The sequence below is a fragment of the Dysidea avara genome, chromosome 3, assembly GCF_963678975.1.
Source record: "Dysidea avara chromosome 3, odDysAvar1.4, whole genome shotgun sequence".
NCBI classification, from domain to species: Eukaryota; Metazoa; Porifera; class Demospongiae; order Dictyoceratida; family Dysideidae; genus Dysidea; species Dysidea avara.
In genome coordinates, this window is record NC_089274.1 from 34,706,037 (window position 1) to 34,731,734 (window position 25,698).

A 25,698-nucleotide genomic window follows, 5' to 3' on the forward strand; every position below is an offset into this window, starting at 1 on the left:
TATTGTAATACTCCATTAGAGTGCACATTTTTTTAGGACTTCTAATAAAACATACATAGAATGTTCTGCACCAATATAGAATTTCCATTGGTAGATCTGTTGCATGGTTTATTTCAATATTAATTTAGATAACATTGTTGTAATTGTAATACTCTAATAGAGTGCACATTTTTTTGACGATTTCTAATAGAACATACATAGAATGTTCTAGTACACTTGTATTGGTAGACCTATGAAATTACAAATAAGTACTAGAATTTTCATTTATAATTATAAAGCAGAAATTAAGTGAGGTGATCAGCCAAGATAGCAGCAGTTCAGTGGTTAAGGATGCAGGTGTTAGGTATGGAGGTCTCCATTGTGTTATCACATTGTAACTAAGCATTTGTACCACCTTTGTATTTATAAAAAAAAACCATAATTCTGCAGCAATAGCATGAAAATATTTATATATTTAAAAACAACAACAACATAAACACACATTATTGAGTTGGATATAAAATCAATTGCTCAGAAGTACTCATACTGATCTTCCATAGAGTTTATTTCTGCTTTATAAGCTGGATTAGGCATAATTGTAGCATCAGAGCTTGGAGCAGTTTTGGTGTTAGTTCCCATTCTTGTGGCCACTCCATATGATTGGTTAGGCTGCATTGTAACACCATCTTCTTTTGAAGGAATGGGTTCCATATATTCATACTGGTCTTTATTTGAGTTCCTGTTTGGTTTGTTCACACCATAGGATGGGTTAGGTTGTAAAGCAATATTAGAATCCTGTCCTGTGTAGGACTCATATGATGGATTAGAGTCCATTTTGGTGTTATCATGATGAAATTGATGTAACAAAATCTCGCTACATTGTTCTTTTGTGTTCTTTGTTTCATCACCTGCAATATAGTAATGTTATTGGTAAGCACATCATTGCCAAGTAAGCTTACGACCAAATTGCATTTCTGTTGCCTGTTCCAATTTGATAATATATTTTAAAGCCTTGACTATGTACTACAAATGATCTTTACAGCATTACTTCAATATGACAACAACAGTATTTAGATGCACACAAAATTCTTACCCTCAGTCAAATGATTGGATAGCCCAGAGCTGACAGGATATGACTTATTCTTCCTCATATAAATCAACACCAGTAGCACCACTATAATGATGACTACAACAACCACAACTCCTCCTACTGCTCCACCAATAACAGCACCAGATGATCCTCCACTGCTACTGCCTATAGATCCTTAATAACATTAAAAAATTTAGTTTTATTTGAGTGTACACAGAGAACCTGGATATTCATTTCATATATCATTAAAAAATATAAGCAGCTTTTACCCATCCATTAAGACATGTACTTATGCACAAGTCTGTGAATGCTATCCCAGTAGGGACCTGTGAGAAAGCTTAAAGCCTGTGAATACAGGGAATCAGAAAAACATGTAACTAAAATGTGAAAAAAAAAAATCCAGACCCAGTGGTGACTTTATCCCCAACAAGCAACATACAGTCTAGGCATGTGCCAACAGGAGCCATAGCAGCTGGGATCTGAGATCTTCGCTGTTGTACTTAAACATCAACTTCTCATCAGCAAGTGGTTGCATAGTCAAATGATGAAGTAAAGCATAGTCAAAGTACCTCTCTTGATAAATTACCTTTCACAGTCTACTTGAAAAGTTTAATTTCGATTTATTTTGCTGTATGATAATACTAGGTGTCCCCCAAAATAAAAGATGTGTGCCGAAATGCTGCAGCTAAAAATCATAGAAATATTTATATGAGATGAAAACACATCTTCATGGAAAAGTCTTTGTGCATTCAACTTCAAATCTAGCATTAAAAGCATCAATATTCAATTTAAAATACAAATTGGTTTTGGGTTTGGTTGAAGCTTTCCTTCCTTTCTGATCACAGTTGAAAGCTTAGATACTAAATGTTGCATTGTACAACTGCCATTTTTCCCAACAATACTTGGGCACTAACAAGTGTCTGCTCCCTGCACCTTGCCTTTACTTTTAATCTTCAGTCCCAGTAGTCACACAAGGGTATAGCAAAATTAAAAGTGAGTGGGCTAACTGATACAATTTGTAAAATGTGTATAGCTCATTAGGCATGCAGAGCATGCACTTTCTTGGAAAGTCTGGAGCATGCCCACACAGAAAATTAGCCTTATGAGATTGAATTGTGCAACAACTTTGACGTGAATTTGCATCTGACTGCTCTATTAGAGGATATCAATCTTCAAAAGTAAGTGGAAGGGCTAAGCCCCTCTAAAATAAAGGTGGGGAGGACGTTTAGTTTTAGCTCCCATAGCCCCCCACCCTGTTACTATACCTATGTCTTCTTTGTGCAAGGAAACCATATAAAGGAAAATTTCCATATTAAGACTTTCCTTACAGGTGCATATGTAGCTACAGGAGCTTATGAGCCGCTGAAGGAGCATGAAACTTGGTTCTGTCACAATCCAAATTACATCACGTTTTTTGAATTAATTGCTACAAGTGTCGTGCACAATTAGTATATGGCATCGACTAATGAGATTTACTTTCCTTATATGGAAACTAATTGCTAATGAATTTGGATTTCAATGGCACTCGGCAGGCAGTGTAAGTTTCATGCTCCTTTGGCGGCTCATAAGCTCCTGGTAGCTAGAAACCATAGAATATTTGCAGTATACAGTCTGCACTTGTAACACTGCAGAAAACAGTATATAGTAACCTGCACCCATTAACAACAGTCTTTCACATACAATACCTCTAACAGAGCTGCCTCACATAAGATCAACAGAGAGATCAAGGTAATAATATATAGCAGTTACCCTAATAAACAGCCATGTATGATATTCTAATAGAACAGTGTAATTATGTGGTCTAGCTATGCTATAATGAAAACACAAACAAGGCTAATGTATTAATTTAAAACCGAAGTAGGAATCCAAACAATAAAAAGTAATGAAACAAGAAACTGAATGATCATACTACAATGTAGCTTTTTTGGGAGAATCCCTCCTTTGGTATAAATATCTGTAATATGCTCAACATATAGATTTATTTGCATGCATGTTGTCAACAGAAGCTCATCAAATCCTATGGACTAGGGAGCATGTAACTCCATACACTACTAATACTACGGACGAAATTCAAACATGGCGTCCAGTGTTACTATGTATATAATTGGTTACATCCTTCTTATGCGCAACATGCAGGATACACTAAATGGGCTGCTACTCCATCGTCTTATGCAAAGCTGCTTTGATAAAGGTTGTTGAGTCGAAGGTAGAGCTTGGAATAGTCAAGTGGAGTAATTTAGCATGATTTCACATGATTAGTGACCGTAGAAAGACTGTCCTGCTAAGCCTGTGCTACTATTCTTCCGTTGTGCCATTGAACTTTGCTTCCATAGCTTTGCTTCGTCGCAGTGGAAACATGATGTATTCGAGCATGTGCCTCCACATAATATCCTAATTAGGAAATTTTAAAAGTTACTTATTAGTACACGGCAGCCAATTTTGAATTTTGCTCTTTACAAAGTTACACCATAGGATTCGATGTGCTCCTGTGTCAATCACTCATATTTCTTTTATTGCTTGGATCCATGCTTCATTTTTCTATATGTAATAGGGCGGATGGCTGTGATATTCAGGATTAATAGTGTGAGCATTGTAAACAGGAAGGAGCAAAATAATGCGAGGCAAAGTCAAGCACTATTCCCTTCCTGTTTACAATGTGAGAACTATTGATCCCAAATACCACAACCATCCGTCCTATTGCAAATTTATCCGACAACCATAGCAACTGTTACTAGGCAACAGAAATTAAAAAAATAACTACTGCAAAAGACAAATCATACTTAGCAATTGTTGCCTAGCAACTGTTGCTATGGACTCAAAATGATGTTTACTTTAGCAACTGTTACTTAGCAACCATTGCTAAACAACCACATAGTTGCTATGCCATGAGGCATCTACAGCTATGCTAACACTAGTTGTCAAATTGGACATTACTTATAATAGAAACACACCACACTATTTTAGCCAATCAAATTAGAACTACAGGTTACCTAGACAAACAAGTGTAATACTAATTCTATTGGCTAAACGCTTGACGTATTTCAAAATAATGCGTCAAAGTGCTATTGAGAGTATTATATTGTAACACATTCACTTGTTGGATTACCGTATAACGGGAATGATTCGCGGAAGAAAACATTTACTGTTTCCTCATTTACAAGAAAATGTTTGTGATTTATTGCATAAAGTAATTTTGATAATTGGGTGCGCGCATACAATGGATTAATCGTGGATAGGGAATGCTTGACTATATGGCTCGACTCTGACATGTTGCATACCATGCGTATTAGTAACCATGCATGATTGTTGCTTCGCTGGAGAAGTAGGCATTTACAATAATGAGTGCAGGCAATAGGCACTCCTAGCCTTGGGGGCAGCACTAAAACCATGGGTAAGACACACCATTCTAGCACAGTGAATCACTGGGTTCAATTATATTTGTGCCATTCTCTTGCATGAGTAGCACTGTCGCTGAAATTTGCATCTCTGTTCGAATGATCTTGCGCCTCACTGGCTATACTGCCACGCATATATAGCAGTTTAGCAAGGTGAGTAGCTACCCTGCGTATGCACTTGTTATATAAATGCTGCATCAACTGATCCATTAAAAAAGTTTTTAAATAATGTTTGCAAGAAAACATTCGTGAATGCATTTAAAATCACAAAATTTGCAAATGTTTCTTCTGCTAATCATTCCCGTAATACGGTATTTATTATAAACACACTAATTCAATAATTATGTGCAGGGATTAGGCAAGCTATGGTAGATACTTATAAAACCTCTAAATGTCTATTCATGTTTAATGTCACTGGCAATTTTTTTGCAGTAGTTCACTCGAATTTCTACAATAGTCAATTTTAAACTTTTAAATGTCGTTATTCATAATATTTTTATAACTTTCTTGCAATCATGATTAAGAAAATTTTGAAGCAATATAAAGCTGTTCTATTGGACAGGAAAGATTATTTTAGCTGGCAAGATGCTTATTAGCTGTTAAAATTGGAGAAAGAATTATTCTGCTGACTGTTCTATTAGAGTAGGTGACTGCTCTATTATAGTACCTCAATCTCATTTTACGGAAATTGCACATTATGCTCAAAACTTGCTTTGAAATTCTGAAATAATTCTCAGATCTTTTACTCCATCATTCATGTGTAATTTACTGACCTCTAGATATCATAGAATGTGTGATAACATGAAGCCATTGCAAGTAAGGGTACATCAAGTCTGGATGTGTGTGCTGATTCAAGTGCGTACGTGTGCGTGCAAGTATGCTTGTTAGACTCATACCTTCATCAATACAGTGCATTACATTAGTAGTTCCTACAGATGCCGTCATGGTGCCATTTGGACATTTAACACAACTATATTGCTCATAGTTGTCTTGATATTCCCCCTTAGGACATGGAATACATATCTCAAATCCATTGGCAGAATAATTTCCTGGTCCGCATTTTTCTGTAAGCACATGAAAATGTTATTACAATGTGACACCACACACATACTTAAGCAATGTTCTGCTCCTGTCCCTACAGTGCCATATAAGTCATCACATGGAAGACAAAAGTTTTGTTCACTATGTGCCTGAAATGTGTCCTTTTCACATTCTTCACATGGTGCTAAGTTTGTTTGCTCTAAACTGTATGTTCCAGGTAAGCACACAGCTGCAAGATAAGAACCAAATGTGAAGATTACAAGTAGCTATATTCATAAATGTACCCTTGCAGTCAGCAATGTTAGTGGCACCACAACTACTGTTTTCAAAGCTGAGAGTGCTTTGTCCTTCAGGACATGTCATACAGAATGTTGACTGCATGTAGCTAATGTATTGTCCCTTTTCACATTTCCTGCATGGTGATAATCCAGACTCAGGATTCACACAACCAGGATCACATTTTCCTATCATACAATATTGTCAAAGGAATAACCATAGAGTATATATACTTACGAATACATTGTTCTCTGTGTATAGTTGCAATAGAAGAGGTGTTTTCTCCCTCTGGACATGTAATACAACTCTCCTGCCCTTTAATTGGTTGATAATAGCCTAATGGACACGGTTGACAGTCAGCTGGTGTTCCATGAGCAGCTGTTTCCAATCCATTTACTGACACATAACCAGGTTCACATGGAACTGTAAAACATAGAAGTGGACATGATGTCACTAAGTCTATTGCCATGTTTTAGATTTCCACATTCTACATACATATTACACCATATACATATCTCACAATAGCATTTGCTTTCAGTTCTTGTTCCAGCAGACTCAGTTGTAGTATTAGCTGGACAACCAATACATTGAGTTTGGCCTGTCGCAGCTTGGTAGGTTCCTTTAGGACAATCACTACATACTTGTACACCATTCTCCTCTAGCTGATATTTACCAGGTGGACATTCAACTACACATACGTAAAGCAATGCTTAAGGAAATGTATATGCTCTAATTGCATAGCAAAACTTACTGCAAAGTATTCCCTCAAATTGTTGTTGACCACGTCTTGGACAAAAAGGTGCATCAGGCTGGATCACTAATGAGTCAATGCAGTAATCTACACCATTTATCCTAAACAGAATATTGTATGATGCAGCTTCATTGTGGAACATCATAAGTGTGTTATTAAGCTGGGTACTGACAGTGGTAAGGTATCCTGCTGCATTAACGATGCTGTTACAGCCTGAGTCTTCTTCTTCTGGTGCAGGAGTCACCACATCTGCTTCTACTCTTCCTCCATTTTCTGATATGTAATATTGATTTAATGGATCAAGAAGATTGATGCCAGTCAAGTTTCTAAAAGCTTCCACAACAACTTCAAAAAAGGCAATAGAATAATCAACAGGTTCTGGAGAATTGTAAGTGTACACATTTGCTTGATCAGATCCAATGCATCGTAAGTTAGTAAATGAAACTAGAGCACTAAGACGAGTAATTTCATACTCCAACAAGTGCAGCCTAACTTCATCAGTCAGTACACTACCCCTGCTGTTGCTCACATTGCAGAAATAAGACCCTTCATCATTTCCTTGTGGTTGCTCAATAAATAGAACACTTGAAGTAGCACCACTGATGGGAACATTTAAAATACTGGTAATATGTCTGAAGTACCACTGGTAACCTGGAATTGGTATACCGGTGGCATTGACTTTGAACATGGCACCATTAACAGAGCATGGGTATGTATCAACATATTTTGGCTGAGTAACAATGGTAGGTATGCTCTGTACTCTGACAATAGTAGGCATGGATCTTACACTGTGCACCAAGTTACTAGCCACACAAGTATATACTCCATCATCACTAAGCCTTAATTGAGGAAATACAAATATATTCTCAGTAGCATCTGGAACAAGTTTACCATCTTTCCACCAAGCGTAGGTAGGTGCAGGAGTTCCAATAGCCGAACAAGATATGAAGTAGTACTGGCCAACAGTGAATAGGCCAAATGCTTGTGGCTGTTCTGTGATATTTGGTGGAGTGGCACACCAATAACTAATGTTTTGCAGTCTTGCAATAACATGAGCCATTGTTATGCTTTTGTTATATGCTTCAACAATTGTCAGATTGTTGCTGAAAGCTAATTCTAGAAATTCCTGAGATGTCTGTTCATATGTTGATGGAAGTGATCCTACCAAGTCAGCTGGTGTTGAATCAAGAATGCCTTGAATTTCATAGACTAGCAAAATGGCACAGTCTCCAAATGAGAAGCAATTATCAGTCTGTGCACCTAATATCATACTGCGGATTTGTCGAGTCCAATATACAAAGATATTGTGCCCAAGATTCTCCATTACCAATCTTGTCCAGCTCAATTGAGTATCAATTATTTGTTGTGCCTGTATCAGGTCCACATTGCCAGTTACTCGGATTGTTGTAACATCAATTCCCAATACATGTGCAATATCAGTGTTCACTGTGTAGTCAGTGTCATTCAATGCTGCTAAGGTAGCATTGTTAACAAACATAGTACTACCAACTCCTGATGTAGTGTAGGTGCTTTGCATAACAAGCTCATTCATTATGCTCTGTAAGTTGCTGTAGCTTGTTTGATACTGGCTGCTCAACTGACCTAGTGAGGTAACAAGATCTTTCAATATTTCTTCAGCATTTCGCAGAGTAATACAATTTTCTTGAAACTTACTCAGTACAGTATTAGAACCTGGATTAATTATTTGTTGACGCTTTTGTCTATTATTAGAAACATGTCTCTTAACAGTCTGTGCTTGATTAACTATAGACCTTACTACTGTTGCCATCACATCAAATGCAATAATGTCCATAACATTTTCATTGGAGAAATCAAATGTTCCATACACTGTACCTTCAATATAATCTGAAGATGATTCCCTTCCTACAGTGTATTCTATTGCTAGTTCTAAAATACTATTTGGATCACTGACATTCTGAAATGATACAAAACTGATGTTTACAATCTCCAGTCCATTTCCATTAGACAGATTTTGTATATAGTCATATACTAAAAGGTAGTCTGTGACTTCATCTGTTACATTACTGAGCTGATTTTGAGTAGCTGTTACAGATGCAAGTGTGTTAATATATTCATCTTCCAAGTTACTCAAAATGTTCCTTGTGATATTAAGCATCTGTTCAGCTATCATCTGAGTGTAAATAGCTGTATTGTAAGCTTGTGCTGCTTGTGTTTCCATTCTTAAAAGTGTCACAACATCTGTGCTCAAACCATGTGTACCATTTATAAGTGCCGCATCTTGGAAAGTCATGCAAGCATGATTGAATAGTAAACAATCCTTTGTACTTAGCTGCATGCCACAAGAATCCCTAGAACAGCAAGTGTAGCTAATACCAATTAACTGAGGTGAACTTTCGCAAGGTGTTAAGTAGTTATAAGGTTCTCTGTCTGCAACATAAGGATAATCAGACACTGGCTCAGTGCAAGATGATTCTTGACTTGATAATAGGGTCAAATTATACCTCCTCATTCTACATTGATAATCAATATAGTCATTTGATCTCCATCCACAAAATACTTCAGTTTGTTCAAATGTCACCTCATTGTAATCCCAACAATTCACCACCTGTGTACCAGGATCAGTTAGTCTAGCAACATCTTCATAACATGTTGTCTCACATTCTGAGAAAGTCTGAACTTCTATTGTGTCAGTACACATTCTACAATTTGCTGATGGTAAACAAGTAACAGGACATTCTATTGGTGTGCAAAGACTATTTAGTATTGTCTGTATGCTGTCAACTTGCGGTTGAATAACACTGATCTGCTGTCTAATCTCATTAAGGGCATTGAATATGCTTGTAACATTATCACTGGCTTCATTCAAAGCATGAACAGAAATGTTGTATGCAACTTTTGCAGCATCCCTTTCTGCCCTCTTGGCAGTAAGTGCTTCATCAGCACAATTTGTTGCATTCATAGCAGTTATGTGGCGTCGTTTGGATATGTTAGCTTGTGTCAAAATACCATCCCATGCATTGTGTATAATTTGCTGAATGAAAGTATCCCCATTAGAGGGTTCAGATACAAAGTATCCCATAACCTCAAACTCTAAATCTTCCCAAGAGTACACACCACTAAGAGATGCTCTGCACCACAAGTATGCTGAATGACTGTCAAAAATAACAAATGAACTTGGGTTTGAAAGGTAAACATTATTATCAGTTATAGTTAATGATGTGTTGGCATTAGTGCCAAATATGTTAACTCTAGAATTGAAGTATCCTGTATAACTACCACCAGTCCCACCAGGATAGTACATAATAATGCTGGGTTCAGTATACACACCAGTGTCAGGTAAGATCCGTATCATCAAATTAAGTACAATCTCCTCCTCAGGTCTTGAAATAGCAATAACTTGAGATTCTGGCATGCCGTTCCTGTACCACAAAGGATTATCATCACTCCAATTAAAATTATTGACTTCAATATCAAGGTTGTCTAATGATAAACCTGTTGTTATAATAATGCTACCCATTATGATGCATCCAAGTCCAGTAGCCTCATTGTTTTCATTTAGTGTAATGTATACATTGATGTCTGAAGTATACTGGTTGAATAGGTCTGGATACAGCTCTCCCATACCTCTGAAGAACATTCCAGCTGGATTAGTAAATAAATCACGTGGGAATCCTGCAAATATAAGCAGTAAGTTAAACACTAAATAAATATGATGCTAGAATGGTGCATACCTCCAAACATGCTGAGAATTTTTGTATCAGTACCAGTTATAGTAAAGTTTGACATCTCTCCATTCAACTCGATGCTGTTAACATTGACAACAACACTACCACTAGTTACACAAATCCACTGACCAGTAGATCCTATGGGTGGTCCATTTAATATCTGCATAACAACTCATTAATAATACAGCACAGTAAACAATAGTGTATCTCACATTTGCAAGGTCAGGAACATCCATGTATGCATCACCAGTAATCTCAATGCTAAATCTAGAAGCAGAAGAGCCAAACATCTTGTAAAGACTGCCATTTATCCAAACATTTGGGGCAGAAAGTGTACCAGTAGTTATACCAAAAGGAATTTTAAAAGGCTCAAATGTTATTTCTGCAACAACAGGTTCAGCAATTCCAAGCCCTACCCCTCCTATGTCAACATTCCATCCATTCTCAGCTAAATCTTGCATGAAGTCCAATATGAAGAGTGCATTGTTTTCCACATCGTTATCAAATCCACCAATGAAAATAGGACTGGAAGCACCTGCTGTAACAGAGCTTACAAAACATATGCCATTGTCCGATTCAAATGTGACATTGAAGTCTGCAACAGTCACTTGTAGATTACCAGTGTATGGCAGTACTATGTAATGATTTTCTGCTTCAATAGGTAGATAGCTACATGGTAATTTCTCTATTGCTTCAGTACCTTGCACAATGCTTAGTATAAATTGACTTATACTCACACTATCAATATTTGTTTGTGGAGGGGCATAGAAATCTAGCCATGATGGCATCAAGGCTGACACACTGTCAAAATATTGGTTGGCCAAAGAATTTTTGCTTAATAACTCTTGAATGTCAACTGCAGAGAATAAACCTGTGGAATTGGAACAAACCTCTGTGGCTGGGTCTCTGTATTCAACTTTTAGAGTGTTTGCACTGATTACAACTCCTTGCAGTGCAATAGGTATAGCTAGTCCAGTATTATCTAAATAGGCAACACCAGATGAAGAAATTGCATTGCCTTCGTTTCTACACCAACCACTTGTTGATGAAAATGTTACATTTAGTGAATCACCATTATCACCTACCAGTGATATAGTCACACGGTTTGCAGCTTCCCCTGTATCAGGATTTGTAGCTGGTGGTAATGATCCTTCTGCAATACCTAACTGTTCAAAGATGTCATCTTCACCAACTGGCCTTGGATCGGGGAGGATGTATAAGACATTTGGTGCTGGTGGAATGGTGTAGATACCAGAACTATCTCCATCTAGTGTGAAAGTTACTGTAACTACACCAGATCCCCAACAGGTCACACTAAACTGTCCACTTGCAGCTGGTGCTGTAATGGTAATTTGTGTAGGAGAGAATGCACAGTTATTGGCATTAGGTGTGACAATTAATTCATTGTCAGGAGAAGCAAAGATGGTGAAAAGAGTAGATGAAACACCAGGACGAACAGTGGGAAAGCCCAACAGTGGAAATTCAACCTTTCCTATTTGACAATTCTTTCCAGTGTACCTGGTATCTAAACAGTTGCAGTAGTAATTGTCTCCATTAACATAACAGGGAGCATCATGTTGACAAGGATTAGGTGCACAAGGTGTGATTTCTAAATAAAGATATGTCATTGACATTGAACAGTTTTATAATTTACTTACCATTACACTCTGCGTACTCTCCAACCCAGTTTACTTCATTAGTACTGAAATCTACCACAAGGCACATACGATCAGCATTTCCTACTAGATAATAGCCAGGATCACAATCCATCATACAAATTGATGTGTATTTCATTGCACAAGGTAGACGAATTGTGCCATTACCAACAGCTTGCAGGATAGGACACTGTAAGATACGACAGTATGTCTCAACTCCACTCCATGTATGATTAGGAAAGCAAGTACGATGATTAGCATTTTCAAGTTCAAATCCAAAGTGACATGCAAAAGTACAATTGTCATCAGTGGCTCCACCAACCATACCACTGGTACATGCTATACTACCATTTTGTGGTGCCATGATGGGCTCACATGGGTCAGCTAGAAAAAATGTTAAACACTACCATTTATATTATTACTTCACATCACTTACCAACACATTCATGCCCATCATCCTCTAGTGTATAACCCGGCCTGCATGAACATTCATGTCCACCATAGTAGTTGTGACAGAAGTGATCACAACCACCATTGTTAGTACGACACTCATCCACATCTGTTGTATAATTCTTAATCATTCTATACATATATTTCCTCATAGTAACTAGTTCTCACCATCACAAGCATGGCCGTCTGCATTAAGAGTGTACAGGTTTGGAACACATGAACAACTGTAGTTTCCTATTATGTTAGTACATGTTTGGTTGCATCCTGATGTTCCCTCAGCACATTCATCGATGTCTATATTGCATGGTAGAATGTGAATTATAATTTGCACAGTATTATTGATATACAGTACGTACCACTACAACTTCTCATATCAGAATCCAGTCGATATCCCCAGTTACAGATGCACATGTATGTTCCATGAGTATTAACACATTCATGTTCACAGCCATTGTCAGTTCGTGCACACTCGTCATGGTCTATACAAGGTGTATATGTAATATTGTATTCTGATGTACTTGTTTATGTCACCTTGACAAGTAAGCTGATCAAATTCGAGAACATATCCTTGAGTACATATGCAGTGATAAGAGCCCATTGTGTTGCTGCACTGTGAGAAACATCCAGCGTCTGGAGGAATATTGGGCTCACAGGTACATCCACCAAAACTATTCTGGCATTCATCAACATCTGTATAAACAACATAAGCACATTTTGTAACCATGATAGTATACCTCCACAGAAGGTTGTAATGTCAGTAGTCCAGAACGGATTTTCTGGATTCTCTGGAGTAGCAATGCATGATCTGTTAGTTGCTCCTCTTTCTAATGAGTATCCTTTGCTACAGGCAATGTGACAGGTCTGTCCAAATGCATAACTACATGGTTGTACTACATGACCATTACTAGGTGACACGGGAGGACCATCACATCGTAATCTTGTACACCTTGGTGTGGGGGAACTCCATAGATGGTTTGGCTGACATGTTGATACAAATTCACCAAACAAGCTAAATCCAGGATCACAAGTGAATGTACAGTTTTCATCTGTTGCTACTCCAGTACAAGAAATAGTTCCATCTTGTGGAGCAGCAAGTGTTAACGAACATGGATCAGCTGTACGACAGAACAAAAAATAAATTCTGTCAAAATTGATATTCTTTATCTTTACCAGTGCATGTCTTCCCATTAGCATCAAGGGTGTATCCAGGATTGCATATACAATGAAAACTGCCAGCAGTATCCACACATATATGTTGGCAAGTATGAACTAAAGGATCCAAACACTCATCAACATCTAAACAAATATACAGTGTGCACTCAGTTAGTGGGTGTAATCTGGATATTATGTACAATACATACAGTACCTATACAATGATGATTATCATTATCCAGTACATATCCAGTTCTGCAGGAGCAGGTGTAGCTACCAATATCATTAGTACATGTGTGAGCACATCCTCCATTGTTGGTTAGACATTCATTGACATCTGTATGTATATTATTAGTCAATACACATTTTACGTACCTAAAAGTATATACCTGCACAAGTTGTTCCATCAGTACGTAACCTGTACCCAGGAATACAGCTACACTGCCAGTAGTTTGGCAGGTTGTTACAAAGTTGTTCACAATTATGAGCTCCAGTGGCACACTCATCATGGCCTATGACAAGGCCACGCCAGTTGTTACTATAACACCATAATATACGTACTTACCAATGCAAAACAGTCCAGTAGAGTCAAGTATTTCATGACCATCACATGAACATGTAAATGACCCAACTGTATTAATACAGTGTACTTCACATCCACCATTGACAGTGGAACATTCATCGATGTCTAGTATTCAAATTGCATTGTCTAATTATGAGTGCATGAATTGATCAGTATAATGTGGATCAGAAAAATACTATGCTATAATATGTTGATAAATATTTAGACACTGTACTAGGAAGTCATTAGGGAAACAACCAAATGTATAGACAATGCAACGGCAGTCGTCCACTGCATAGTAAATACAATAAAGTACAGGAGTAATATTAAACTATAGCATTGTTGCATTGTCTCAAACAGAAACAATACACTGGTAATATAATCTAATCCAAAAAGGGTGCGGCCCCTAAACAGGCCATGGTGAAAAAAGATGTGAAATCCAAGGTGGTGGCCAAGAAATGGCTGTGATGGTAGGCTAACAGTAAAGATTTTAATAACGACAATTCAGGAAAATTTTGCCTACCATCACAGCCATTTCTTGGCTGCCACCTTGGATTTCACATCTTTTCACACCATGGCCTTTAGGGGCTACACCTTTTTTTACAGCTTGGCTGTTTTGGATTGGATATCACTTCTTTTTGTATTTGTATACATCAAAGTGGGGGCTTTTCTAGCCTGTCTTTTTTTTCTTTACCACAGATTGTTTGTAGCTGAACTCTTTACAGGGTGATTTGTTTTTATAACTCAACTCTATACAAGGTGAGTTGTTTCTAGCTGATCTGTCTACTAGGTGACTTGTTTCTAGCTAATCTCTCCATAAGGTAGCTTGTTTGTAGCTGAACTCTCTACAGAATGATTTGTTTGTCTCTATGGGGTGAGTTGTTTCTAGCTGACCTCTCTACAAGGTGACTTGTTTCTCTCCATAAGGTAGCTTGGTTGTAGTTAAACTCTCTACAGTGGGGGTTTGCAACTCTGAAAAATCCTGTACGAGATTTCAAATCTTTGTGATTTGGAAAGATTTCATGTAATTTATGGCAAAATTTCAAGATTTAAGAACATTTGAAATCTTAGATATCCGAAATAGTAGCATCACGTAATATGTAGTAGACGGAAATAGGCAGAACCCTTTCTCGAGTTCTCTGAAAATTTGTAGGGATGCTGGACATAGCATATGTGATGCTGCAAATACGGAAGTATACAGGGAATATACGGAACTTTACAACAATTTTTAGAGATTTCAGATTTCAAAATCAGAGATTTCAACAAGATTTCAAAGAGGGCTGTACGAGATTTCAAGGGAGGTGCAGACCCCTTGCTCTACAGAGTGTAGTTTCTTTGTAGCTGAACTCTCTACAGGGTTACTTTGGCTAGCCGATCTATCTACAGGGTGATTTGCTTATAGCTGAACTCTCTACAAGGTGATATGTTTGTAGCTGAACTATCTACAGGGTGTAGCTAAACACTCTACAGGGTGATTTGTTTGTAGCTGATCTCTCAACAGGGTGATTTTTTTTTGTATCTGAACTCTCTGCAGGGTGATTTGTTTCTAGCTGAACTCTCTGCAGGGTGATTTATTGTACCTGAACTCTCTACAGGGTTATACTTGTTTATAGCTGATCTCTATAAGGTAACTTGATTGTAGCTGAACTCTCTTCAGTGTGACTTGTAATGTTCTGAATCTCTATTTGTAGCTGAACTCTATACATGGTAACTTTTTTGTAGCCGAACTGTCTATGTTTGTACCTGAACTCCCTACAGAATAACTTGCAATGTAGTAGAACTCTATAATGGAGAAACTTATAAACGTATATAACCGAATGTTCACTGTTCTATTAGAGTATCGCATTTGCTACACATAGTTGGCTTTTGATCAGTGGTTTGTAAACCGATTCTTCTGTACTACTGCAAGGACCTTCTAACTACAATGATTATTGCAGCTACACACTGATTGTCAGTTCACTGCTCTAAGCGGTTTGCCTGGTAGGACGTATGAGTGAAAATTATTGGTATTTTTATTCACGAAGCTTGATCGCGCAATTGTTACACACCTTTGATTTCGAGTCATACCTCCATGATTGTTATTTTGATTTCTTTCAAACCACCAAAAGGCACTCCTACGATGGCTGGTCTATCCACATATCGATTTTCAACTCATTCCTTGAAGTGGTATACCCTGTAGGCATGACAACAAATCGATCTTGTTTTTACACAAATAATCGGTCATAACTCAAGTACAATTCATAGAATTTGCACCAAACTTGGTACTAGAATTTGCCCTTAGATTCTCTTTAAGCGTTCCAAGTTTCAGGGCGATCGGTTAACACTTTTGTGTTTATAGCAATTTTTCAAAGTGTGCAAAAAGATGAAGAAGAAAAACAACAAAGAAATAAAAATGAAATTTTGGCCACTCATATCTCGAAAACGGTTGGGGCAATTTTCTTCAAATTTAGTATGTAGGGTGGCCTACCTGGCAGGCATCTCTGCAGTGAAACCGGTTCCAATCGGATGAGAGATTACGGAGCTACAAAGGTGTAAAAATCATGTTTTCTTTCTTCCTGTCAATATACTCACAGACACAGTGAGGCGCACTAGCTTCTTGGGCCGCACGACACACTACCATGTGTCTTGATCTACATAATGTAAATGCAATGCCCATAACATGTAAATGGACACCAGAGATAGATTGATGAAATTAATGAGTCCATCATGCAAGCATGTTCACAAACTTCATACAGGTGTGTGCGTATCATACAGTACAATAGTACTGTATAGTAGGGACCACAAAGGAGTAGGCGTGGCCCACAAAATAGCATCACCCAAAAACCACCCTAAATTTTCCCTGATGACGATGAGGCAGTATTGGTTAGATAAAACTAAGCTCAAACAAACCTTCAGATCGGTCCAAAATGCTTTCAACAAGTTGCTACGGAATTAAAAAAAAAATTAATTGAATTTTCTACTGACTGAGTAACTGACTGAGTAAGTAAGTAACTGACTAATGCCTTCAGACAAACGTAACTAATAGATTCTTCATGGACTTACCAGTGCCCTCCTTTGTGTCCCAATTCATCTTTGCTGACAGTGAAAAGTGTCAATTTGGCAGCTTCCCTTAACGGAAATCATCTGTATTTTTCATAGTGGCTATTTTGATTGCAGAGGTGCCTTATGAACAGTTATTGATTCATACTGCTTTGTAACGGGTTGAACATAGCTGACAACAGGGGCGGATCCAGACTTATGGAAAGGGGGGATCAAAAATGAACTGAAGCACTACATTGTCTCTGGTTTGATAAGGTGAGACCAAAAAAAAAAAAAAAAAAAGGTCACAGCCAGCTGACAATAACTTCCCACCTCACCAACCACGCATTTATGGCTGATAAAGTACATAAAAATCTTTAAATAGTTCACTATGCACTGTTCTAATACTGTGACTACTTTATTAGAGTGACTGCTCTATTAGAGTATCTCGATCTTGGTATACTAAAAATTTTTGGAGGGGGGTCAAGAGCCCCCTTTGACCTCCCCCTGTATCCGCCCCTGGCTGACAATGAAGCATAATGGACACTAGATGATATTTGATATAACCAGGGCATGACAACATTTCTTTCTTTTGGTATATATGGATTGCAGAGGTGCTTTTTGAACAGTTCTTGATCCAAAATGCTGTGTAATGGGTTGAATATAGCTAACAATGAAATGTAATGGACACCTCACTTTTCAGATGATAATTGGGGTGTGCGATGCCGTTTCAAATGTGGTATGCATGGGTTCACCAGTCATGAATAGTTATTTACAAAAAAGTTAACAAACAAATACACAGAATAATTTTCAATTTTCAAACTAGAGTAGGGACCATAGCACATCGATAAAAAGTACTGAAACAAGCTGGAGTAGTGCACAATATTAAATCACAGTAAAACAATAAGAAGTGCTATATTCCTACTGTGCTCAATGTACCATAATGGAAATGCACAGTAGGGATATAACATTTCTTATTGTTTTACTGTGATTTAATATCATGCACTACTCCAGTTTATTTCAGTACCTTTTATCAATGTGCTCTAGTTTGAAAATTCCTGTATACTTACAAATACAATAAGTGTGCATACAACATACAGCTATACCTGTGCAGGTTAAACCATTGCCAGAGTAACCTGTATAACAGTGACAATGGAAACCACCCCAACTGTATTGACACATTGTTGTGGACAATCACCATTGTTAGAACTACACTCATTGATGTCTGTATATATAATAAGTATTGTGAGAATAGTGGTCACAAACAATAAACAAATGTACCATTACAACTGTATCCATTTACACTTAAGAAGTATCCAGTGTTACAAGAGCAGTGAAATGATCCTATTGTGTTGTGACAGTTCTGATCACAGTTGTGTGTTCCTCTGACACACTCATTGATATCTGTATTGTAACAACTTGTACAGTATATCTTCACCATAATCAACTCACCAGTACAATTATGTTGATCAGAAGCTAACTCATAGCCAATTGTACAAGTACAGTAGTAACTACCATGAGTGTTCACACAGTTATGTGCACATCCATGATAGTCAAGTTGACACTCATCACAATCTGGAAAAGATTTCATCTGTTAATAAACTACTTAGTGTGTCACATCCTTGCATCAATGCCTATGACTTAGCAGAATGCGATTGATAAAGGCTAACATTAGCGATACAAGAACTTCTAAAATAAATACCTATATCTGATGAAACAATAAAAAGTTCCATTAAGTGATTATTATACAACCACAGTAATGATAGTGATATACGTATACGATGACAGTTGCAAGCAAAACTGTAGACATAAAACTCTGTACCATTGTTACATAGTGGTCCAGAATAGCCAGTGTTAAGACAGCAACATCTGTTTGGTTGAACACAAATTCCTCCATTTTGACAAGCATAACTACCACTGCAAACAGCTAGAGAAGCAAAGTGAAAATTTAACAGTGTAGCACATAAGATGGGTTAATGACTAACGTGTGCAGCTGCCAGGTGATCCTGAGTATCCTGAGCAGCATGTACTTATTTGTCTGTAGGTTCCCCTTTGGGAATAAGCAGTGTAGCTTACTCGATTGTACCTACATTATGAACTTTAAGTCATGCAACTACTTAAAGCAATGTGTAATACTGTATGTACATGTGCAATTAAATTGGTATGAAACTTACATTGTACGGTAGCAAGTATCCCTGCCCATCAATCCACAACTGTAGGAATATGAATAACTAGCTTGATGATAAGCAGTATATTGTTGATTGTAGTAATAGAATTGCCTTGAATAACATGTCCTGTGTAAAAGAAATGAATTATTTGTACAAAGGTATAAATTTTAATATGGCAATAATTATGTGTACAGACGTATGTATGTATGTATGTATGCGCATGTATGTATGTATGTATGTACGTATGTATGTATGTATGTATGTATGTATGTATGTATGTATGTATGTATGTATGTATGTATGTATGTATGTATGTATGTATGTATGTATTATTAGTATTATTATTGGTTAAATAGGGCAGCCGAGGCTGATTAGGCCCTACAAGGTACAAGTAAGTACATTACAGATATTCAATTATGGCCATGTATGTATGCATGTATGTATGTGTGAATGTAATTAAGAAAACTTCTTCATTTTATCTTGTTATCAATTTGAACTACATGCACAGCATACACATACATACACACACACACACACACACACACACACACACACACACACACACACACACACACACACACACACACATACATACATATCCTCTTGCTTACAATTGATTGACAGAGCATGAGTCACTGTTAGCACAGTATGTTTGAGCTTCAGCAAGCTGCAGAGTTGCAAACATCAGCAGTCCACATGCTAAGTATTCCAACATCTATGTTGTTTAAAGATTGCGTTGTTAAAATTGACATGAATGTACCAAATGTATTTTAAGCTACTATACTATTTGTATATATATAGCTACTTAGTTTAATCATTAAAAATTTCTTAGAAAACTAAGCCTGATCCTCCAAGATTAGGCTTGTTGGGGGACAATCCCTTACACTATTTAGAGAATGACATGCTAAGATTGTAAGGACTATAACAGGTAGCCTGCTACATACTAAGTATTGTAAGGATAAACTGACTATTAGAAATTGTATGAGTTCAATAAACTCTTTAACAAAGTCAGTACACACACTATATATCCATAAATATTATTATTATGCACATAATCTACAGCAACTTAAATTTAGTACTCTATATAGATAGCTTACCATCAGTCAGAATCTTTCTTGGCCTGGTCATGCATATACACACTAGAATATTGTAAGTATCATGTATAGTAGTGAAGATAAACTGAAAATGTATTTTCTTTTGTCTTACACAATAAGATTATTCAGTACTCTGTAAGAATTGTTATTGTTATTCTTTACAGTGACAAGCACTGAAGGTCTCATAGCAACATGTGGTGCAGCTTTTGGATTACCTAACAAACAGGAACTTGAGGCTTAAACTACAGTAGCTAATAAATAACAGCCTTCTGTTCAATTCAGCTTTAATTACTTTTGTAGAATTTAATTTATAAGTCAGTTGTACTTTCTCTTGTGGTTACAATTCATATTAAAACAAAAAGCTAGTACAGTAGTACTTAATCCATACTAAAACAGCTAAACTATATAAAAAGGTGCAACCTTCAAAAAGCTAGGGTGAAAAAGTTGTGAAATCAAAGGTGGCAGCCATGAAATAACTGCAATGATGTTAATTATAATAAATTTTAATAATGCACAAAGCCATTTTATTAAAGTTTACAACATTATTACAGCCATTTTATGGCCACCACTTTTGCTTTCACAACTTTTTTTACTAAGGCTTTTTGAAGGCCACACTCTTTTATACAGCTTGGCTGTTTTTGCATGGATTTCACTTCTTTTTGTATTAATTTTAAATTCTATATACCATATACCCCAAAGCCAACCATAAACTGGCTTTGATATTTGTTTTATATAAGATAATTATTGCTCTTCTTATCTACAGATGCAATGATGATGATATACATAAGACAAACTAGTGCTTTACCAATACAGAGAAATACCTACCAATACCCAATACCAAAGCATCTAGCTATGTTAATACTGATAAATTGCTCTATATCAATGGCAGATCCAGGATGGGGCATTTGGGGCAAATGCCCCCCCCCCCCCCCAACCCACACACACACACACACACACACACACACACACACACACACACACACACACACACACCTTGTGGAGGAGCCAGCCATACTTCTGATTAAAATAGCCACTAAACTTTATGTCAGCTAGGCCAAGATCAGTTTATAAACTTATGAAAATATGCACATTTTATTAACATTTATTACAAATTCACCTGAAACTAAAGCGAAACTTGTCACCCAGCACCTTCGTGCGCATTAAGCGCCTCTAAAAATAATTATAGTGTTGCTGTTTTTGGACCGGTTTTAAGGGTTCACAACCATCTGAAAACGCCAAAATGGCAACAATGAGACACTACTAAGAGGTGATTATTTGCTGCTTCAAAAATGCAGCACTGAACTAGAGAATTTGGCTCTCCCCAACCACCTACAACTTAGCCTGTTTGTGCCCCTCCCCTTGCCAGCTCCTGGATCCGCCCCTGTATATATAAATTTGTGTTTGCTTGTTCATGGCTACATAAAGTTGTATTATAGTGGCTGCATTTATTTGCAATAGTGTTTTATAATAAAGTGAATTCCTTCCAAGTTTGGTACATGTACTATTCATCTATTAGGATTTAGAGTATCTTGATTTTTCATGCAAAACATTTTAACTAAGTAAATTCTGCACCTTAGTATGCTAGAGTACGATTTCCACAAATTTTATTAGCATATGATGATTATGATAATGATGATCAAGTAGGACTACCCCACTGATATGTACTATACAAAAATAGTTATAATATCGGCTTTGATTGAAGTTACTATGGTAACTTATTAGGCAGAGTTTATTTGATTACTTTTGTAATGAGCACACAATTTTTTTGAGGATTTCTAATACAACACATATAAAGGTGAATACATTGCATTGTTCCGATCTTCAAGTCCGGTGACAAAACATTTGTTACTGACTATTGGCCGATATCATTGCTATATATGCAATTCATCAAAAGTGCTTGAGCAACTGATTATGAAAAAATTATTAGACACATTCACAAACACCTTTTATAATATACTTGGACTTTTGTAAGGCATTCGATAGTGTATCTCATAACCAGCTTCTTTTATAATTAAAGTCAATTGGTATTGCTGGAAATCTATGGCTATGGTTCCAATACTATTTATTGCACCGATAACAATGTGTTAAGATAATACAAACAACAAATACTCAGATTTTCTTCTAGTGAGTGTTATCTGGTGTTACACAGGGAAGTATGCTAGGTCCTCTTTTGTTCCTTATTTATATAAATGATCTTCCTCAACAAGTCCTTCTTCTAGCTATACTAGTATCATATGCCGACAATACTGTTATAAGACTATTGCAGATGTAATTCTATTCAACTGCAAGAAGATCTTAACTTAATTTAGACTACAACAAGTTTGATACTGAAATTTGATTGGCTGAAAACGTGGTCTCTAAATCTCGTAGAGCCACGGTCATGTCCAATAGAGACCACGCTCTGAGGCGATACGAAACACGATAATTACGCGCCTGTAACATTGGCAACGCATGGGCATTTATGGCTAGTAACAGCCGTACTGAATTAGAGGGAGGTGTAATGGGCTTGTTTGTACTAATCAACACTACATTACTTGCTTACAAGCAGCTGTCAAGGCACAACAACAGCAACAATGAGTTGTAGTCCAGTCGCTGAGTCCAGTAGAGTAAGCGATCTATTGTCGGACACCATCTATAATTGGACACTTTTTCTCAGAAACTACCATTCTGAATCTTCTGAATTTTTCCACGGATAAACTTCACACTTAGCCTAGCAATGTACCAAAATTTGGGCTGGACAGCTTTTGTGGTTGCTTTGCTACAGCCGATTAAAGTGACTGTCCGAAAACCTCTAATATCGGAAGTTTACCTCTTTTATCGGACACCGCCCAGCAATCCTCCACTAAAAGATGAAATTCCTCACAACCACCACTGACTGTTAGGGGAATACATGTAGTTTCTAAGCAGCCATAGTTTGTTTCATTCCTCCACTCGTAAGCGGAGCTACAACCATTAATATTCGGGTGTGTCGCGACCTCTGTAATCGGACAGAGCAGAATTTCATTTCACGCGGTTTTATCACTTCAAAGCTACCTTTTAGGTATAATTAGCCATGAAAATGAAAAGTGTGGTACAAAATCTAATTGGATTTCCAAGGAGTTGTAAAATTTTACCATTTTAGCGATCAGTATGCTACTGTGGGACTCCACAAAATGACTTATGGACTGTTCCGAAGAACTTTTAGCACTGAAATGCATGGGTGTAGCACAAAGGGGAGGGTCTATAAGTCCTTCCACCCCTCCACTTCCAATTATCAAGATATACTCTAATAGAGCAGTCATGTGTCCAAACAAACATTTAGATTCAGGTTTTAGTAAAATTCAGTCATCTTTGTTACCAAAATCAATTTCAGAAGACTATACTCTTCAACTTTCCTGTTGCATGGGGGTATTCCCCCAGACTCCCTTGATAGAACATGTTTTGCATGGTAAGAATGCTTCTCACTCTCAACCAGCTATGCTACTTAAGCCCTTCATGCACCTAATTAACTTTTGCTATCTGCTCTTACAGCCATGCATGTCACACATGCTTTGCAACACATTAAACAAAAGGTAGTTTTGTATGAAATAAACAACTAGCTACATGCACTCACTGTGATATAGCCAGTGTTGGGAGTAACGCGTTACTTATGTAACGCGTTACGTAATATTATTACTTTTGTGGTAACAAAGTAATATAACGAAATACGCTATAAAAACAGGTAATATAACGCAAGCTACTTTGCTTACAAATGTAACGCGTTACCTAAGTAATATAGTTACTGTAACGAGTCTAATATTACGTAATATTATTACTACAAGTAACGAAGTTACTAATCTCGTTAGTTATCCTCTGAGTAACGCCTAGCCACAACGAAGTAACGAGGCCTACTGAATGAAGCTTATTCACCAGCTTCTTACTTATAACCAAAATTTGCATATTGTCCAACAACACAATCATGTCACGTGATAAGGTGGTAGTTTCACACGTGACAGCTTAAGGCTGTGGGCACAAAGTAATATTAGGCATTCCAGCCCAATTTTTAAATTTGGAAAAATGGACTTTTTATATGCTCAATAGATAGAGTATTGATTGCCGATCTCAGAAATATATAGTTTGTTGGGTTGGAATTAGTTACTTAGGCATGCACAGTGCTTTAAAACTAAAAAAAAGGTACATTTTTTCTCCAGGGCTCCCCATACATTTTAAAGGGAAAAATGGCACAATTGAATCAGGAAACCATCTAGCAATCTGGACTATCTTGAAACTGCAGTTGATTCTAGCTGCAAGTTTGTACATGTAATGAGAGTAACTTCAGATGTTATCAGATCTCAGCGATCTTTGTATGCTTTGTGGTGATCAAATATGTTTCACCTACTGCACACTTCTCAATACAATGGTGTATATCCATAGGTAAGTAGCTATCTCAAGTAAGTGAAAACATCAAGTTAACAACTTATAAAGGTAAACAACTAAAGTGGAGGTGCCACAATGATGCAACAATATCTAAGGTGGAGTTGTGGTTTCAATTATGGCATTGTTATGCCGACTTTAAAGTGGTTTGTATTTTTGAGCTGATGACACAGCCATCAGAAAATTGCTCTGGAATTGAAAATCGCTAACCTGAGCGAAGTAACTACACACTTTAAAGTAAGCACCAGTGACTACCTTCCACCCGACACTACGTTTTTTAAAGTTTTAAAGTATTCTACATACATTACATGGCTTGGAAAGATTACAAAACAACACAAAACTTACTTATACGTAACGCGCACGACAAAACTAAGATTTTCATGATGATCATCGTGTGAACAAACCCCATAGCGATTTTCATCCTCATTGGAGCTCGGACTACGGAGCAATCCCAAGTTAAACGAGAGTTGTTGTTTTGTACCAGGGGTCTATTGGGGAATATACGGAGAAATTTTTTATTAAAAAATCTCGGATACTGGAATGCCTAATAATATGTAACATTATTACAGTTACTTTATTTTATGGGTAATATGTAACTGTAACTAAATAGTTCAGTTGCAAGTAATATCATAGATAATATATACCTCCGGACACGTGTCCGGAGGTATATATTATCTATGGTAATATGTAATATGTAACTAGTTACTTTTACAAAGTAACTTGCCCAACACTGGATATAGCTATACAGCTAGTAATTAGCTAGAAGATATTACAGATTTTTAAAATGAACCAAAGAAAGGCATGACATGTACACTATATAGATATAGCTGTGACAAGTGTATAATGTAGGTTAAAAGCACACAATTAGCTCCAATCTGGATCGTAATTAATTTAACTGCTGGAATGGTTATTTGCAGAAATGGCAAATATATAGTGATAGTCATCCTTGCTGGTTGTTACTCCAGAAC

General features: G+C 37.0%; 1 protein-coding gene across 1 annotated transcript in view; it reads right to left on the reverse strand.

Annotated features, from left to right (window-relative positions):
• Positions 1–432: 432 nt before the first annotated feature.
• The window catches only part of LOC136248475 (uncharacterized), a 31,164-nt gene continuing 5,898 nt past the window's right edge, over positions 433–25,698 (reverse strand). The window contains exons 2-27 of the mRNA XM_066040254.1: positions 19,153–19,162; positions 18,899–19,003; positions 18,529–18,667; positions 18,358–18,480; positions 18,275–18,301; positions 18,183–18,212; positions 14,062–14,184; positions 13,886–14,008; positions 13,711–13,833; positions 13,515–13,640; positions 13,079–13,459; positions 12,876–13,034; positions 12,701–12,823; positions 12,513–12,638; positions 12,331–12,453; positions 11,898–12,278; positions 10,452–11,848; positions 10,246–10,399; positions 6,533–10,186; positions 6,302–6,490; positions 6,019–6,204; positions 5,790–5,969; positions 5,576–5,734; positions 5,361–5,528; positions 1,073–1,243; positions 433–887 (exon numbers count right to left, since the gene is read on the reverse strand). Coding sequence (XP_065896326.1) covers positions 511–887; positions 1,073–1,243; positions 5,361–5,528; positions 5,576–5,734; positions 5,790–5,969; positions 6,019–6,204; positions 6,302–6,490; positions 6,533–10,186; positions 10,246–10,399; positions 10,452–11,848; positions 11,898–12,278; positions 12,331–12,453; positions 12,513–12,638; positions 12,701–12,823; positions 12,876–13,034; positions 13,079–13,459; positions 13,515–13,640; positions 13,711–13,833; positions 13,886–14,008; positions 14,062–14,184; positions 18,183–18,212; positions 18,275–18,301; positions 18,358–18,480; positions 18,529–18,667; positions 18,899–19,003; positions 19,153–19,162 — 8,857 coding nt within the window. The 3' untranslated portion in view covers positions 433–510. The remainder of the gene's footprint in view (positions 888–1,072; positions 1,244–5,360; positions 5,529–5,575; positions 5,735–5,789; positions 5,970–6,018; positions 6,205–6,301; positions 6,491–6,532; positions 10,187–10,245; positions 10,400–10,451; positions 11,849–11,897; positions 12,279–12,330; positions 12,454–12,512; positions 12,639–12,700; positions 12,824–12,875; positions 13,035–13,078; positions 13,460–13,514; positions 13,641–13,710; positions 13,834–13,885; positions 14,009–14,061; positions 14,185–18,182; positions 18,213–18,274; positions 18,302–18,357; positions 18,481–18,528; positions 18,668–18,898; positions 19,004–19,152; positions 19,163–25,698) is intronic.